The 18939-nt window shown below is 31.8% G+C and overlaps 1 protein-coding gene across 1 annotated transcript in view; it reads left to right on the forward strand.

The window, feature by feature from the left end:
• LOC143063067 (uncharacterized) overlaps positions 1–12499 on the forward strand; it is a 30931-nt gene extending 18432 nt beyond the window's left edge. Inside the window, exons 5-7 of the mRNA XM_076234995.1 lie at positions 8225–8523; positions 8958–9231; positions 12138–12499. Coding sequence (XP_076091110.1) covers positions 8225–8523; positions 8958–9231; positions 12138–12400 — 836 coding nt within the window. The 3' untranslated portion in view covers positions 12401–12499. The remainder of the gene's footprint in view (positions 1–8224; positions 8524–8957; positions 9232–12137) is intronic.
• Positions 12500–18939: the final 6440 nt, after the last annotated feature.

Raw genomic sequence — 18939 nt, forward strand, 5'->3', positions numbered from 1 at the left:
TAAGGTGTACATGTCTAGCTGGCAGGTGTCATCTGACCTTGACCTCATTACGCATTTTCATGGTTCAGTGGTCAAAGTTTAGTTTTGATTTTTTGTTTTTTTTCCTAGTACTATATGCAATAGGTCAACTATATTTGGTGTATGGAAATATTTTATGATCTATATGTCAGTTGCACAGGTTTTATTTTACCTTGACCTCATTTTCACAGTTCATTGCTCAGTGTTAAAGGGAAACCCCTCAAAAAAATCAAAAATTGATATTATGTCTCTTTTGTATAAAAATGCTCAAATTTATAGATTTTTTTTTTTTAGAGTTTTATTCCGCTAGATAAGAGATCACCATTGATTTTAAATTTTGAGTATCAATTCTCTGCGTTCCGCCATTTTGTCATCTTCTCAGATTAAAAATCATGATATGTCTATAAACCACAAAGAACCAAAACTACAGTAACCGATGTAGTTGTAATTGCGTGTCGATATCTTGTCAATCGTAAGGTTGTTTTATCTGACTAACTAACTTGATACGGAAAATGTTCTTATTTTTTTTAAATAACCGTAGTCTGTTATTTTTAAACTGTTAATATTGGAATTAGTTAAAAAGTCAAATTTCAAATCATAAATAGGTGTTTTGTGAAAATTGTTTTCGAAAATCTAATTCGTTCATAATTATTTAAAGTAATAAACTTTATTCAAATAAATTCGGATATTCCCTCATCTAAACACCAGCATGGCTAAAGGTATTACTCCCAAAGGTATTGTGAGGGGTGTGAGGTGACACGTCCAGGTATTCAAGCGATTTCCTGTCGGGCTTGCAAGTTCATACATCATTTCACTTCTGTAGGTATTGATCAGTGTACACGGCAGATAACTTATAACTTTCCATTTTGAACTATCAGGTGTATAATATACATCTCTGTCTTGCGTGTCCGAAAGTGATGTAATATACTAGTCATTACTTAACTCATACGCTTGTTTATAAATAACATTTCTGGTGTAAAGAATATAAAAATATAAATAATACCAACAAAAAAAAAAGATTTGAAGAAATAAAAATCTATTTACATATTTTTTCCAAGGGTTAATTTGGGAAAATGTAATATACACTCGTTGTCAATAGTAAAGGACAGATTGGAACATACCAGAAATATTGATTTAAAAAATGTACTCACTTGTCGACGATTCGTTTATACGCTTGGATAGAAAGTTACGGAACTATAGCGCAATTTAAAATAAATTCATTTATACATTGAACATAAGAAAGAAACATACATTTTATGTAAATTGGAGTAAAAGTTTTGTAATTCTAGTTGACGTATGCCAACAGTATGTAATCAACGAATTCGATAGACTATTGTATACCAAAAGAAGATGAAGAAAAAGAGAACCAATTTGATTTAAATACAGGTCGATATATAACTCGCTTTGGTTCATCGAAGTTATGAACATAGTAAAATCACAGATTTATATATCAATTAGATTGTTGTCGATTAAAGAAAGAAATTCGTCATCATCACAATTGTTCCGTAATATGTAATATATATGCAACTGGACGAACACTAATAATCCCCAAGGGATGTGAATATTTTCTAGGAAAACTATTGAGTATTAAAGTTTCAAATCAATTTTGGGATTTATTTTCTTTCTTGATATTCAATGACAGCAATTTAAAGAATAAACTGCTTGTCCGCTTTAGGGGTATTCTTGCCAGTTGAACAGACTTATAATTACATTAAAAAATAGGGAAAGATGACATTAAATTCGTTGTCATTTGTTTTTAAACATCGTTGGTCAAATAGCTAAAGTATTATACGTTGTGAGACGAAGACTATTTTAATAAGGACGTTCCCAATTATGAATAAATTTGGTTGACGTTTTTCACACTAAAGAATATCTATTCGTAATTTTTCGATTCCATTTCAAGAAGATCCTTAAGGCCACGTTTTTTTAATTTGTTGGTTTACGGATTTTTCCCATAAAAAAGTCGGGTCGGTCGGTCGGAAAAAAAAAGAAAAAAAATATCTTTCAAAACATAAAAATAGGCAAAATAAATATATATTTCACCTTACTAACAAAATGTTTGTCTTATATGCTGTTTTGTCATCATTTCTTAACATTTAGTTCGATAAAATATTATTGATCAGTGATCATGAACATCGCATGACATCGTTTAATAACTTCCTGTAAAAAAGGGGGGTTGCACGGACAAATACGAAATTAAATGGTCATTTCACAAACAAGAAAGACAGATTCGCGTAGCTCTCAATCAATTCCAGAAAACTTGGTAAATAATGATCTTCAATCACAAAAACTGATAAAGAAAAAAAATGTAAAAACGTCGTAGAGTGGGGTGCTCATTTCCGCCATATCTTTTCATGTTTTCTTCAGTTTATGTTCAAGTCTTTATGTTTTTGAAGTATACTGATATTTCTATATGAAGATAACTTCAAATGCAAAATATTCTTAGCTTGAAAACGTGTTTTTTTTTAGTAAAATCATCTGAAAAGTTGGATTAAAGGGTGTTTGAAATTTCCTAATTTTTTGTCAACGGGGGACACATATTCGCCGTTTTTACATATCTATTTAAAACCAAATAACTGCAGCTTTAAACAATATTTATCAAATAGATTTCATTTTAAACGAATAGCAGACATTTGAAAGGTGTAAAAAACTGAAATTTAGGGCAATCAGTCAAAGAATTACTACGGAATGCTATTTTGAAATCGTTTTTGTCATTCAGGAAATTGGCTGAAAATCGTTGTCCATTTTTCGGTCCTTTGCCGTAAGTGCCGAAATTTAGTCTCATTTTAAAAAATAATCATATTTGTTATAAAAATATAATTTAACGGCATGTTTCTTCCATTTTAACCATCCTTTGAAGTTTTTACACCTCAAAATCATAAAACGGCGAAATTGTGTCCACGGCGAATATGAGCGCCCCACTCTACAAAAATAAGTTTCAACAGACAACACACGTGTCGAAAAACGTAATAGACTCGTCCACTGGAAAAACGACAATATCGGGTTAATCAGTTGCCATGCAATCCGGTTTTTATCTTATCCCAATGATCGATATTTTTTATTATCTATGAAACAAGAAAATTTCAAATGATTTGTTAATATTCAGTACTTTGATGTAATTTCCACCTGTCCACATTTGGACAAGTCTATTTCTCTGAGATGATGCATCTTACGGACTGATGACAAATAAGAGAAACGAACTTATTTTGTAAATGGTTTTAAACACAGGTTTTGTTCCGCAAAACTATTTGCGCAAAAGACATTTCAAGGTCAGTTATAATTGATTTGTCTATTTTTAGAAACGTAAATTGGAAGTTTTATTTTTCACAACAGAAAGTGTTATCAACTTTGTTAATGATTAATGCATTTCATTTTATAAAAAAGAAAATTTTAATTATTTTTCAGGGATAATGCATTGATAAGTGTCGGCGGGAATAAAAAAGCATGAAAAGTCATTTTTATTTTTATTCTGAAAACCGGCAAAATCGGGTCGGCGGATCCGTAAACCAACAAATAAAAAAACCGTGGCCTAAATTTCCTGTAAATTTTTTAAAACATCTTTTTTTTTTCAAATAGCTGAAGTATTCATGCGTTGTGAGATTTCAAATATTTTGATGAGAACATTAATTCCTAAATAGGTAAATAAAGACCGCTTTGGAATGACTAAATTATATAATTGCAATTGTTAATTATCTGTTTGAAATATTAAAGGTTGCCGATTCTAATTTTAAAAAGTACAATTTTTAGTTCATACACTCGTGTTTAGGAGGCTATTTTTAAGTCTCCCAAACAAAGTTTGGAGACTTATTGTTTTTGCTCAGTTCTTATTATTATGTCACCCGATCGACAATGTCGGGTGACATATTGCTTTTCTTATGTTTCTTTGTTATTATGTCACCCGATCGACAATGTCGGGTGACATATTGCTTTTCCTCTGTTTCTTTTTCCGTATTATTATTATTATTTTTCTTCCACCTAATTTTGTCCGGCAGTTTTCTCAGAGCCAAAGGAACCAATCTGAATGATGGTGCACTATAACAAGGAACCCTGACTTTCCAGTTGCAGTGCAACTTTGGAACTAAAAAATGGCTGCCATCACCATGGAAACCGAAAAATAGTGAAAAAATATAATTTTAGAGTTATGTGATTTGTTAGAGAATGCTTAAGCTTAAAATCTTTAGATTTTAATACAATGTAGGTGCCCACTATACACTGCTTTGGGATGATTTTGGCAATCATTGGAACTACTATGTTGCCATGGAAACTAAACCAAAAATTTCAAAAATATGAAAATGCTCCAATTTTTTTGAAACTTAAGCATAACGATGAGCAACTTTGGTAGATGTGGAATTTGGCGTTGGAATTTCCAAAATGTCTGCCGTTTCCATGGTAACAATGCAAAAAGGTCAAAATCCTCCAAAAACTTCCGGGTTTGATGAATAACTTTGGTATGCTTGAACTTACAATCATCAAATTGTTATGCAATGTAGTTGTCCACTATATACAGGTTTTGAATGATTTTGACAATCATTGGAACTACTATGTTACCATGGATACTTTCCAGTTGCAGTGCAACTTTGGAACTAAAAAATGGCTGCCATCACCATGGAAACCGAAAAATAGTGAAAAAATATAATTTTAGAGTTATGTGATTTGTTAGAGAATGCTTAAGCTTAAAATCTTTAGATTTTAATACAATGTAGGTGCCCACTATACACTGGTTTGGGATGATTTTGGCAATCATTGGAACTACTATGTTGCCATGGAAACTAAACCAAAAATTTCAAAAATATGAAAATGCTCCAATTTTTTTGAAACTTAAGCATAACGATGAGCAACTTTGGTAGATGTGGAATTTGGCGTTGGAATTTCCAAAATGTCTGCCGTTACCATGGAAACAGTGCATAAGTGTCAAAATGCTCTAAAAACTTCAGGGTTTGGTGAATAATTTTGGTATGCTTGAACTTGAAATCATAAAATTTTTACACAATATAGTTATCCACTATATACAGGTTTTGATTGATTTTGACAATCATTGGAACTACTCTGTTACCATGGATACAGGATCAAATATCTCAAAAATTTGAAAATGCTCCAAAATTGATGAAACTTAATATGATAGTTGACTGGCAAGTCTGGATGAGACTTCTGACTTTGGAATTTCCAAAATGGCCACCGTTGCCATGGAAACTGCAAAAAAGTCAAAATTTCTCAAAATGCTTTGAACTTAATGAAACTTGATATTATTGTTAACCGGTAAGTACAGATGAGACTTTTGACTTTGAAATTTTCAAAATGGCTGCCGTTGCCATGGAAACAGCAGAAATGTGATTTTTTTTAAAATGCTCTGAATGTATTGAAAATTACAGAAAGATGTATTGCCATACATATATGTGCATTCACTGTTAAACCATTTTGAAATGGCTGCCGGTTAGTGGCAATAGGGGAAGGGTGACATCCGCTATTGCTTGCAATGGCAATTCTAGTTTTTATTATTCTTCTTCTTCTTCTTCCGCCGCTTTAAAAAATGAACTTGTCCGCAGCGTTTCTCCAAAACCGCTTGTCAGATTGACTTAGGATTTCATAAAATGGTAGACTAATATGTCTAGGTGAGCCATCAATCTTTCGTTTGTGCATTGGGGTCTATTAAGGGGTGTTTTGGGGGGTAGAAAGCAGGGAGGGTTTTACTATAGAACCCTATGGGATTTTATTTTCAAAATTTTTTAAATGAATATAACTTGAAAACTATAAGTGATAGATACATGCAGTCTTCAGAAATGATTATAGGACAATAAAATAAATCACATGAAATATAGGGGGATGCCCTGGGGGGTCATCCCCACCCCCTTCAATTTGAGAATGTGCTATTATCTTGTAAACGGTCCAGATCCCCACCCCTAAACCATATATATTCTTGTAGGGGACAATAAAACAAATCAAATGAAATAAAAGGGAAGTCCCTAGGGGGTCACCCCACCCCCTCTTGTTTGAAAACTTGTAAACGGTCCAGATCCCCACCCCTAAACCATATATATTCTTGTATGGGACAATGAAACAAATCACATGTAATTAGATGGAAGTTCCTGGGGGTCACCCCCACCCCGTTCAATTTGAGAATGTCCTATTATCTTGTAAACAGTCCAGATCCCCACCCCTAAACCATATATATTCTTGTAGGGGACAATAAAACAAATCAAATGAAATAAAAGGGAAGTCCCTAGGGGGTTACCCCAACCCCTCTTGTTTGAAAACGGTCCAGATCCCCACCCCTAAACCATATATATTCTTGTATGGGACAATAAAACGAATCACATCAAATTAGACGGAAGTTCCTGGGGGTCACCCCCACCCCGTTCAATTTGAGTATGTACTATTATCTTGTAAACGGTCCAGATCCCCACCCCTAAACCATATATTTTCTTGTAGGGGACAATAAAACAAATCAAATGAAATGTAGGTAAAGTCCCTGGGGGTCACCACCACCCCCTCCTGTTTGAAAAATTGTAAATGGTGGAGATACCTACTCGTAAGCCATATATATTCTTGTATGGGACAAAAAATCATATCAAATGAACATGGGACCATATGAATGGGGAGTTATCGGAGCTTTGTTTGGGAGACTTCGTAACAGCATCCTGTTACAATTACTTCTTGTTATTTATAAATTTATTCAATTAAAATAATTCAGTATTTTGTCGTTACAAAAGTATTCAGAAGTCATAATTCATTTAAAAGTGAGCTTATGCAAAATATATAAAAATATACAACAGCTATCCAGTTATTGTGTGACCTTGTTACTCCCGTAAATTAATTTTAATTCTTTTTCTTACATTTCTGTGTCTAAAACTATAACTGACTCCCGTATATCATTCACACCTGAAATGGTGAACCGTGACGCCTATATGTCACTGAATGAAGATCAAAAGATTAGAATTACATAATGCTAATCTTTTAATTACCTTGAGTTTAACTACGCATTCAACATTCACTAAGTGTCACAAATTAATACACATTTTATTTCCACAGTACAAGCAAGTGAAAATGTTTGCTGGAATGAAGCAAAAAGTTCAGAATACAAACATGTATTTTCTAATACACTATCGATCATGTCAGTTTCATATGTTTGTTTAAAGTATTTGTAGAAAAAAATCATAAAAATGTTCTCTTGTATTACTAAAATTCATAAAAAAAAAAATCCACACATAAATCCTACAATCTAATTTTAAAAGTTGCATGGCTATCACTTACTTTTCGTTGGTTAATATAGGTACACCAAAAGTCGTTGATGCGGTTTAAACAGCGTTATTAGATAATTAACGAACAAGATTTAAATGAGATTAATTTCACTCCCGGCATGCAACAAGACTTAAACTACGTCACATAAGTCAGGAAGTTTGAAGAAATAAAATTAATAATTCCAAATTTTCTTCTTTATTACTTTTCATATCAAAATAAAACTTGGTGAATATGTTTTTTATGGTATTATGAACATAATAAGATGAAAAGTGAAAAATCGCGAATTATCCCTTTAAGTTTTTGTGTTTTGGTCTGTTTTTCTTAAACTATAAGCAATAGGTTAACTATATTTGTTGTATGGAAGAATTGTTAGCTGTACATACCTGCCTGCCTGACCTTGACCTCATTTTCATGGTTCATTGGTCAATGTTTAGTTTTCTTGGTTAATGTTAAGTTTATGTGACAGTTGTAATAAAGCTTCATATTTAGGACTGTCAGCATAATATCAATGATAAGTAAAGAAGGCGAGATATTTCAGTGTGTGCACTCTTGTTCCATAATTTCTAAAAAAAAAATTAACTTCAGAATTATTAGACTTCTTTACCAATTTGTTTTTGGAAGCTGTATGAACTGAAAAAGGTTAATTGTCTGGTGAAGGATATGCTTGAAAAGAGAATACCAATTTTGTGTAATCTACATCTTCAGTTTTTAACCCTGATATATAATGATATATATAGCCATTTAGCTAAGAGCCATCTTGAAATTGTAGTGAGATGACAGTTTCTACTTATTGCCTTTTGACATTTTTGAAATAAAATTACTCAGGTATCTTTGCTTTGGATTTTTGTCAGGCTTATGTGTTTTGATTTTAAGTCCTAAATTGATGCATCTTATGACTTCTTTCTTTTCAACTGAATAGAATATAATATTCTGATCGACATTTTTATTGTAAGTATTCATCTTCTTTCAGTTGAAGACAAATTGAAAGATATGAAAAGTATTGATTACTTTGTTTTTGTTTTGAGCACCCATGGAGATGAAAGTATTGAGGGTTTAGTGAACACTGATGGAGATGAAAGTCATGAGGGTTTAGTCACAGATGGAGAAAAAAGTGGTGAAGTCAATATTGAGGAAAAAAAGAAACCTCTGTTTCATGAGTATGTCCATTACTTTTATTCAAAGGATGATCGCTATAAAACCCAGGTCCTCATAGATGCAATAGGAAACATAAAGGGTTTAGAAGGAAAACTTAAAATGTTCTTTATACAGGTTTGTACATATTAATAATATTAAGTAGCAAAAATTTGTGAAGTGAAAAGGGACATTTGGTGCTCAAGATGAAAAAACTATGCTTGGTGTCAATCAGTGATACAGCCATTCAACAAGTCAATAAAACAAAAAAAGACATCTAGAAGTCAACTACAGTCTTCAATAATTGACAAATCCTCTTGAGTGTAAAAAAGTTTTGAGTAATTCATTAGAGGCTACTACTGTCACCGCTTAAGTTCATAATGGACAAAAGACTAAAAGATATATTTATAAAAAAAAATAGAAACTAATGAGATTTCTTACTTATAACAGACTTATCAATATGATAACTGGTTAAATTAGTGTTTTATTGATCTTTTGAAAGTATTCATATAATTTGCATTTTGGCCCCATAGACAGATAAATCTATTCAGCAGTTCTTGTATATCACTTAGGCTTGTAGAGCAAGGTTTAACACAGAGAATCAAGATCATGGTCATGATATTGCAGTCGTGAAGAGAATAATTAATCCCCCTGATGCAGTACCTACTGAAGATGATCAAATAAAACTGTCAAAGCCTAAGACTGAGGGTGTAGATAAGGAAGATGCCAAGGGCTATATGCCAGAGGAGGAAAAATGTACACATCCTGACAATTTGGAAGAGATTCCTACTGCAGTAGCAGAACTTCATTGTAATGATAGTGTGGTTGCGTTTGCTTCTATGTCAGGTAAACATCATGTTAGCAGGTTAACAAGAATGACTTTGTTATAGGTATATGGTACTTTAAAAATACTTTTAGATTCATTATTATTCGTATGATACAAATTTTCCTAGATTTCGTGAGTACTGGTGAACTATGAATTTAAGTACAGCTCTTTGTAAGAACCAGGCAGAGTGTGATACATGAAGGTTTCAGGTTTTATCTATAATTGGCCTAGTAGAAGCAGTAAATAAATACTGCTCAAAAAATAGTTTTGAGTGGGAAATTATGAGTGGTTGCCATGGTAATGGACACACTATGTTTTGGTTGTTAAGCATGTAAAATCTTTCAAAAATCAGCTAAATCACCACAATTCAAAGCCTGATTATGAATAGAATCATGCATTTTTCATTAATGTTCATATGTAACATTTATACAACTTGGTTTAAACTTCATTTTAGTGAAGATTGCATGTCAACCAAATTTGTAATTTTTTTGAAAAAATTTGCGGAAAAATGCATATTTTCAACTTTTCTGAAATTGGGATTTTTGCGAAATTATCAAATTTTCTCTGGTAAAAAAAGACAAGGAAAATTCTTGCCGGTTTGTACATGTTGTAAGTTAAGTTATCATAAACTCACAGATATCTTGTTGTAAACAAGATTTACGCCTGACTATTCCGTGGAATTTACAATACCACCGACAAGAGTTAAAAAATACAAACAAGCAATTTTTATCCCAATGTTTGGTTGATTTGTTTCACCCAACAAAATTGATGGAAGTGAAGGGTTCCAAATCAACCAAAGGCTACGAATGAGTCTTAGGACAACGAACTTATGAATGACGGTCAACAAATGGAGACATAAAGGCCACACCCAGCAGGCAGGTTGCAGTCTGGTCTTGAAAAATGTAGTTGTTATATATCAGTTCGGCGAAATAGACATTCCAGTCAGACATGCAAACCCCAGCCACAAAAAATACGCCCGTTTTTATTCATCATTTTCATGTAATGCTAAATAATCTGTTGAAATTTTGTTTCTAATAGCAAATAAGTGGACAAGATTATTGTTTTCAATCCAGTTCCGGCCAGAACTTGTTTAAGGCAAAAATCAGAGTCATTTTTTTTCTCTCAAATATAAATGACTGCCTCCTCAAATCAAATGGTTCGTACCTTAGATTTTAAATATATCTAGAGCTTTATACAGACTTGGGATCATTCAGCTATGTTATTTTAAAATAGGCTGGGGCATTTGAGGTTAAACATGTTTTCGTAGGTAAATAGTATTGCTGTAGAACTTTTTTTTCTATGAAAGTGTAATAGTCTATAAGAGTATTACTTTCTGTTTGGTTGAATAGTGAAATAAAAGTCAATCATTCTTGCTCAATCCTTTGTCGCTTTGAAGGTGTTATGATTGTCATCCCCAGCCTAAGCAATGTATTACTGTAATTTGAATTTCAAAATGACTGAGTAACGTTTGTTCGACGCACTGGTCAACTCCACCATAGCGAATCCCATGACTTTGACAATAGTAAGTTCCAGCGAAAAATATCTTTATAAGCAAAAAAATAAAAACTAGAGTACACCGGAAATGGCAAAGTTCAGAGAGTCTAGTCTGATATATCATTTCACAAAAAAAAAAATCCAATCAAAGGGGCCCTCTACGCCCCCCTCTGGATCTGCCACTGCTGAATGGTCAAGAGAAGTACTATTTGTTAAACCACCAAAATCAATGCCCATGATCAAAAGTACTCTCATAGTACTTAAACGTCTCTTGTTGTCTGGCTAAAGTAAAATATATGTTTTTGCGTGTGTGAGGTGTATAAATTTGTTGCCAGCTCATGTAAAAATAGGGTATCTAAGGATGCTTTTTTTTAGCACCAAAGACCACAGAACACCACCAATGTTTCAATGTATATTTTGTATGAACAGTATTTTAAAACAAATTGTTAATGTCCTTGATATAGAAGGTTTTGGATGCAATGACAATTTTTTTTTATAACTGAACACCAAAACCAATAATCATGTCATTTTAACACAACATGATAGATGGATGAACTAAGACCCTTTCAATTTACTGGAAACTATACTTTATTGCTGAGTTTTTTAAATTAGCTCAAGGTACAAAGTTCCATTGTGTATAATGGTTTTGATACTTCCATCAGTTCTTCAGTCCTGTTCTTGTCTTCATAACTCCTCTGTAACCTTACAACAGAATTTCATGAAACTTTGAAGGTAATACAGACAGACTATGTAGATGTGCATATTGAGAGAAAATTATAATTCAATTTTTTATTTCAAGTACCTTATATATATATATATATATATATATATATATATATATATATATATATATATATATATATATATATATATACATGTATGTCTGAACCAATGGCGACTCTACAACAGATTGTTTCCATCGAATCACCGGCAGTGATGGTGATACAAGGCTAACAAAACATTCTGTATATATAATTTGTCTGAACATCAGCCCAACAATGTTAGATCTGTAAATTTGCTTTCGGTCTGGTCTAGTCTGTCTCTCTGTCTGTCTGCCTGCACTTCTATTTCATATGATTGCCTCAACTAATGTCAACCAATTTTTTTATTTTTCATTTTTGTGGAATTTGGATTGATATATTATTGAAACAAACTGCTTTTGTTCAAAAGCCACAAATTTTAAGAAGCTATGACGATAAAAGATTGAGCAATGATACGGTTGAAAATTTTCCTTAAAACTAACTTTTTTTGAAAACTCCATGTGTTTGATAAATTAAATATTAATGAGTTATTTTTAACAAACTTGTCAAGGTATTGAATATTTATTCCTATGTATATGTTTATCAAATATTTCTTCAAAACAAATTAGTATTCCACAAATGTTATGAATTCACAGATTATCAATTATTTATTATATTAACATATTTTTTAGGAAAATATGCTTACCGTAAAGAGAATGATCCAAATCAGGGAAGTTGGTTGATAAGAGCCTTGCATACTGTGATGATTGAGCATACCAAACTGGAAGACAATGTTCATATACTAGATATACTAACAGGAGTCAATAGAGAAGTTAGTGATAAAGAAACAAATAATGAGAAAAAATCACAATCTTGTTTTCTCCACAATTTGACTTTTAGTGATGAACAATTGCAATTTAAATATCAGCACCCAGTAGATAAACATAAACCATAGATGTGTAAATATTTATTTATCTGAATTCTGAAACTTATGTTCATTAAGTTTTACTTAGTTATTATAAAGAGTCTGTTCCAAAACATTTTTTAAAATCACCTGGATTACTTCAAAGACAACTAAAGACCTTTGTGAATTGAGAGATGCACCAAAGCAGTTTTAATAAACTTTTTCAACAAAATATTTCATTCATATTCAATATATTAGTCCAAATTGTATTAAATTATTTCAAAGTCCAAATTATCGACGCAATTCTGGAATCACACAATCTACAAATATAAATAATATGAATTAGAACACAAAAAAAATAAATTTCCATACAAAAACTTTGTAATAAATAATATCTAAATATAACTGTAGAACTCGCTTTGGTGTTTTCTTGATAATTAGAAAAAGGCACCAAAATAATTATATAAAGGTCTAGAACCGAATTACTTCTTATTACACAAAGAAAGTAAATACAATTATTTTATTAAATAAGAAATATTAATAAATTTACCATCTGTTGTGGATACCTTTTGGAATCAATGGGTTTAATGTTATTGATGTATCCTTTGAGTAATTCAAATTACATGGTTTGATGTTAAATTATCAGAACAGAATGGGGACTTAAAAGACCTTTGTAAACTATCTGTAGACACAGGATATGTATTTCCATCATATTGTTAACTGTTTTTTTGTTTTGTAATATATACATTGTCAAAAATACATGTATCATTATAATATATTGGAGTTGCTGTAGTTCCTTGTCCATTATAAGATACATCTGCAAAATCAATGTCAAGTGAGTGGTCCTGTATAGCTAGGAGCCATTGATTTTTTGTTTATGTAAAATTGCATATTATACACTATATTAAGTTATGTATAATTTGGATTTTTCCTCTGATGAGATATTTGTTGTTTTTTTATCATTTAAAATATATCTGTTGATCCTTGTTTTATTTTAAGAATATTTTTATAGCAATTCGTATAATGGCCCAATATAGCTTAACAATATGGTTATGCTTGATATCATTATTCTTTGGAAGATTTTACTGCTCAAGTGACACCCTGATATCTATCTTTATATACATATCATATTCATTCTTAATAGTCACTTAAACTAGTTTTGAGCTCTGTCCAAACATTAAAAAATGTCAAGTACTGAAGTACTGAACATAGGATGACCGCAAGTTCTGGTGGATGGTCACATGCACTTGTCTCAGAAAAAAAATCATATCTTTATACCTGAGTTAGGTTACTATAAATAGATATATAATTTGTATCACAAACCTATGCTGTGTCAAATATTTAATCACAATCCAAATTCAGAGCTGTTTTAAGTTTAAATGTTGTGTCTATACTTGCTCAACTGCATGAAAATCTGGTTAGCTGTCTCTCTGACAGCCTCTTGTTGTTAATATTTACTCTTTTAAGAGATAGTTAAACATTGTTGTATTTTGAAATGACACTTTCCATCTGCCGAGGCATCATTTGTGTCTCCCAGACACAATACTATTTCAAAGAAAGTTTTATATTGACTTTGTGTCAGTTACTTCAGATTTGAGTCTATTTTCTTAGCAGCATCATTAAAATTTCAGTATATAAAAAAAAATGTCAGGAGATAAACGGCTGCCAAAAATCATTTCCTTATAAGTATATGAAAAGGTAAAAAGTATGGAAAAGCTGCACGCCTCCAGGTGAGGGAATTTCTCGCTGCATTGAAGACCTATTGGTGACCTTCTGTTGTTGTCTCTTTGACACATTCCCCATTTCCATTCTCAATTTTATATTTGTGGAAAAAAGGTATAATAATAATAAAATAAAGTACATTGTAAGTTTTTTCATTCTTTTTTTAATCTTTTATTAAGACGTATTATGTTGTTATTTCTTTTTTGTCTGACCGCAATGAAAGTTGCAGAATACAAGACATAGGGGTTGTAAATTCCATGCATGTCATAATCTAAAAAGAAGTATCCAAAATTCCTTCTTAGGAAACAACATATTTGCTATGTCACTATATTGTAGAAAAAATGTTGACACTAGGTTATGCACACTTCACAAGATTGTTTAAAAAATAAACTCTCTTTCAGATTTTAAGAAAACTGTTGGTTTACTTATTCCAGAATTGATAGCAAACTTAGTAAATGGGTTGTCCAGCACCTATTATTTTATCATGACAAGTTACAGGTCAAGTTCGATTTTTACGATTTTAGCTTTTCTCCTTGTTCAGTTAATGCCCTTTCCCTAGAATTATTGTTTCAATGAAATACTTATTAATTACTAGATTTCTGTTCAAAGGGGAATAACTCATGTTTTAACTTTACCTAGAATTAAATTTTTGATGAAATACTTATAAATTACAAGACTCATTTTTTTTTAAAGATTTGTAAAAGACATTTGTATTAAGATAAATGACATTTTGGATGTTTTTTTCTTTTCTTCAGCAAATTGTTTGAAGAATTAAGTGATAAATATATTGTATAATCGTCAATTTTTTTTCTCTCTGTCTGTTATGATTTAACAAATATGGCTGCTCATTAAATGCCGTGTTTCGAAGCTGAAGTTTACCAATTGTCACCTTATAGTAAACAAATAACAAAAAAGCATGGGTATTGAGCACGTGTTTAACATGTACAATCAGATAATTGTTTATTTCAATGACAGATCCATGCATATCGCAATCACCGGATTTTTACGAGGAGGGTTACGCTCAGGTCACTTTGCATACAGAAAATATGTCAGCGAATTGCTTCCTGGAAGCATGCAATTAAAAATAAGTAAACTTCTTCTAAATGTGGACAAATTAAAGAATTTTTCTCAGAAAAAATTATATGTACATAAGTTGTATAATGAAAACTATCCATTTAGTTATAAAAAACATATGCATAATTTTTTTTAATTTGAGGTTTCTTATGACTTTAAGTTTGAATTTCGTTCCATTACAACGAATTTTTAACTGGTAGGAGACTATGTATTTCCATGCAATACTCACAGAATGCTTGTAATTTATATGTTTAAGTTACATTGTTCCACTACCATATGTAAAACAATTTTGATGAGTATGTCTATATGTTAAGTTATGTTCATATTAGTATGGTTATTTTAGAATCTTTTTTTTTAATGAAGATAATCAAGAAAATATTGTATTGTTGCATATTTATACCCCCGCTTTAAAAAAGGGGGGTATACTGTTTTACCTCTGTCTGTCAGTCCGTCCGTCCATCCATCAGTCCGTCAGTCCGTCAGTCAGTCCGTCCCACGAAACTTCGTCACATTTTTCTCAGGAACTACACATCCACCCTTTCTGTAATTTGGTATCAACATTTATATATGTCAGCCATACCGTGTGATGCATTTTCAGATTCATCACTTGACAACTTCCTGTTTACCGAACACTTGTATGATTTTACACATGATAGCCAAGTTGAAAATTTTCGTCACATTTTTCTCAGGAACTACAATACAAGGATTTCTGTAATTTGGTTTCAGGATTTATATAAGTCAGCTATACCGTGTGATGCGTTTTCAGATTCATCACTCGACAACTTCCTGTTTACCGAACACTTGTATGATTTTACACATGATAGCCAAGTTGAAAATTTTCGTCACATTTTTCTCAGGAACTACAATACAAGAATTTCTGAAATTTGGTTTCAGGATTTATATAAGTCAGCTATACCGTGTGATGCGTTTTTAGATTCATCACTCGACAACTTCCTGTTTACCGAACACTTGCATATTTTTACACTATTAATATTATCCACTTGCGGCGGGGGTATCATCAGTGAGCAGTAGCTCGCAGTTTCACTTGTTATTAATAATTTATAAATGAATATTTTTATACATCATATTTTTACAATTAATAAATTCATTATTTTTCATAACTTGAATGTTTGTTATTTTGAGTTGCTGCCTCTTAATGTTTATGCAAGGCTAATAGTAGATGTAAAGATGTCTTGTCAGGCAGAAGAATGTAACATAAGGAGAAATAAAATTCAGGTGTATACCGTTGTCCGTCAATCTGTCCATCCATCCATCCTTCTTCAAAACAGCAGACAATAACTCAAAAACACTTGATACAATTTGCATGAAACTTTGGTGGCTTGTTAATATCTATTGATTGGAGCTTCCTTTTTGTTTTTTATACGACCGCAAATTTTGAAAAAATTTTCGTCGTATATTGCTATCACGTTGGCGTCTGCGTCGTCGTCGTCGTCGTCGTCGTCGTCGTCGTCGTCGTCGTCGTCGTCGTCCGGCGTCCGAATACTTTTAGTTTTCGCACTCTAACTTTAGTAAAAGTGAATAGAAATCTATGAAATTTTAACACAAGGTTTATGACCATAAAAGGAAGATTGGTATTGATTTTGGGAGTTTTGGTCCCAACATTTTAGGAATAAGGGGCCAAAAAGGGCCCAAATAAGCATTTTCTTGGTTTTCGCACCATAACTTTAGTTTAAGTTAATAGAAATCTATGAAATTTTGACACAAGGTTTATGACCACAAAAGAAAGATTGGGTTTGATTTTGGGAGTTTTGGTTTCAATAGTTTAGGAATAAGGGGCCAATAAAGGGCCCAAATAAGCATTTTTCTTGGTTTTTGCACAATAACCTTAGGTTAAGTAAATGGAAATCTATGAAATTTAAACACAATGTTTATGACCACAAAAGGAAGGTTGGTATTTATTTTGGGAGTTTAGGACCCAACAGATTAGGAATTAGGGGCCAAAAAGGGACCCAAATAAGCATTTTTCTTGGTTTTCGCACTATAATGTTAGTATAAGTAAATACAAATCTATGAAATTTAAAACACAAGGCTTATGACCATAAAAGGAAGGTTGGTATTGATTTTGGGAGTTTTGGTCCCAACAGTTTAGGAAAAAGGGGCCCAAAGGGTCCAAAATTAAACTTTGTTTGATTTCATCAAAATTGAATAATTGGGGTTCTTTGATATGCCGAATCTAACTGTATATGTAGATTCTCAACTTTTGGTCCCGTTTTCAAATTGGTCTACATTAAGGTCCAAAGGGTCCAAAATTAAACTTAGTTTGATTTTGACAAAAAATGAATCGGTTGGGTTCTTTGATATGTTGAATCTAAAAATGTACTTAGATTCTTGATTATTGAAGTTTTTTTGGTCCAGTTTTCAAATTGGTCTACATTAAGGTCCAAAGGGTCCAAAATTAAACTTGAATTTCATCAAAAATTGAATCCTAGGGGTTCTTTGATATGCCAAATCTAACTGTGTATGTAGATTCTTCATTTTTGGTCCTGTTTTCAAATTTCAAATTCTACATTAAAGTCCAAAGGGTCCAAAATTAAACTAAGTTTGATTTTAACAAAAATTGAATTCTTGGGCCTCTTTGATATGCTGAATCTAAACATGTACTTAGATTTTTGATTATGGGCCCAGTTTTCAAGTTGGTCCAAATCAGGATCTAAAATTATTATATTAAGTATTGTGCAATAGCAAGTCTTTTCAATTGCACAGTATTGTGCAATGGCAAGAAATATCTAATTGCACAATATTGTGAAATAGCAAATTTTTTTTTAATTAGAGTTATCTTTCTTTGTCCAGAATAGTAAGCAAGAAATATCCTATTTGTGCAATAGCAAGAATTTTTTTTAATTGGAGTTATCTTTCTTTGTCCAGAATCAACTTAAATCTTTGTTATATACAATATACAATGTATATACACTTTTTACTACCAACTGATAAATTTAAATAATCTTTACCATTCAGTGATAACAAGCAGTTTTTTTACATCTTAATATTTTATGATGTATTTAAATGAGTAGTTATTGTTGCAAACTCCATTAGAAATTTGAATTGATATCAGTTTTGAAAAAGGGAAACGGGGATGTGAAAAAAAAAGGGGGGGGGGGGGTTAAATTTTTCTCATTTCAGATTTCATAAATAAAAAGAAAATTTCTTCAAACATTTTTTTGAGAGGATTAATATTCAACAGCATAGTGATTTGCTCAAAGGCAAAAAAAACCTTTTAAGTTCATTAGACCACATTCATTCTGTGTCAGAAACCTATGCTGTGTCAACTATTTAATTTTAGATTTAAAAAGTTGAAGAAGAAATCTTTAATTGATTTGTAAAATCTTGGCATTTGTTTTGTGTAAAAAAAAACCATGTAATGTCAAAAATTTGATCACAATCCAAATTCAGAGCTGTATCATGCTTGAATGTTTTGTCCATACTTGCCCCAACTGTTCAGGGTTCGACCTCTGCGGTCGTATAAAGCTGCGCCCTGCGGAGCACCTGGTTTTAAAATGTTTAGATTTTTCAGTGAAAAAAGGGGGATTTTTCAGTTTCGGACAATAACTAAAAAAAAATTCAACAAATTTGAAAGAAACTTTAGTGAATTGTTTATATCTATTGACATGAGCTCCTTTTGATTTTTATAAATTTTAGATTTTTTGTATCAGAGTAATGTGATTTTATTCATAAAAAAAAGTGGGGAGTTTCCAATTTTTAACTGGATTTTTGTGACAAAAATGTCGGTTATTGATTTGGGGATGTACAGCGGGCGGGCGGGCGGGCGGTATCTA

Source organism: Mytilus galloprovincialis, chromosome 2 (assembly GCF_965363235.1).
Source record: "Mytilus galloprovincialis chromosome 2, xbMytGall1.hap1.1, whole genome shotgun sequence".
NCBI lineage: Eukaryota > Metazoa > Mollusca > Bivalvia > Mytilida > Mytilidae > Mytilus > Mytilus galloprovincialis.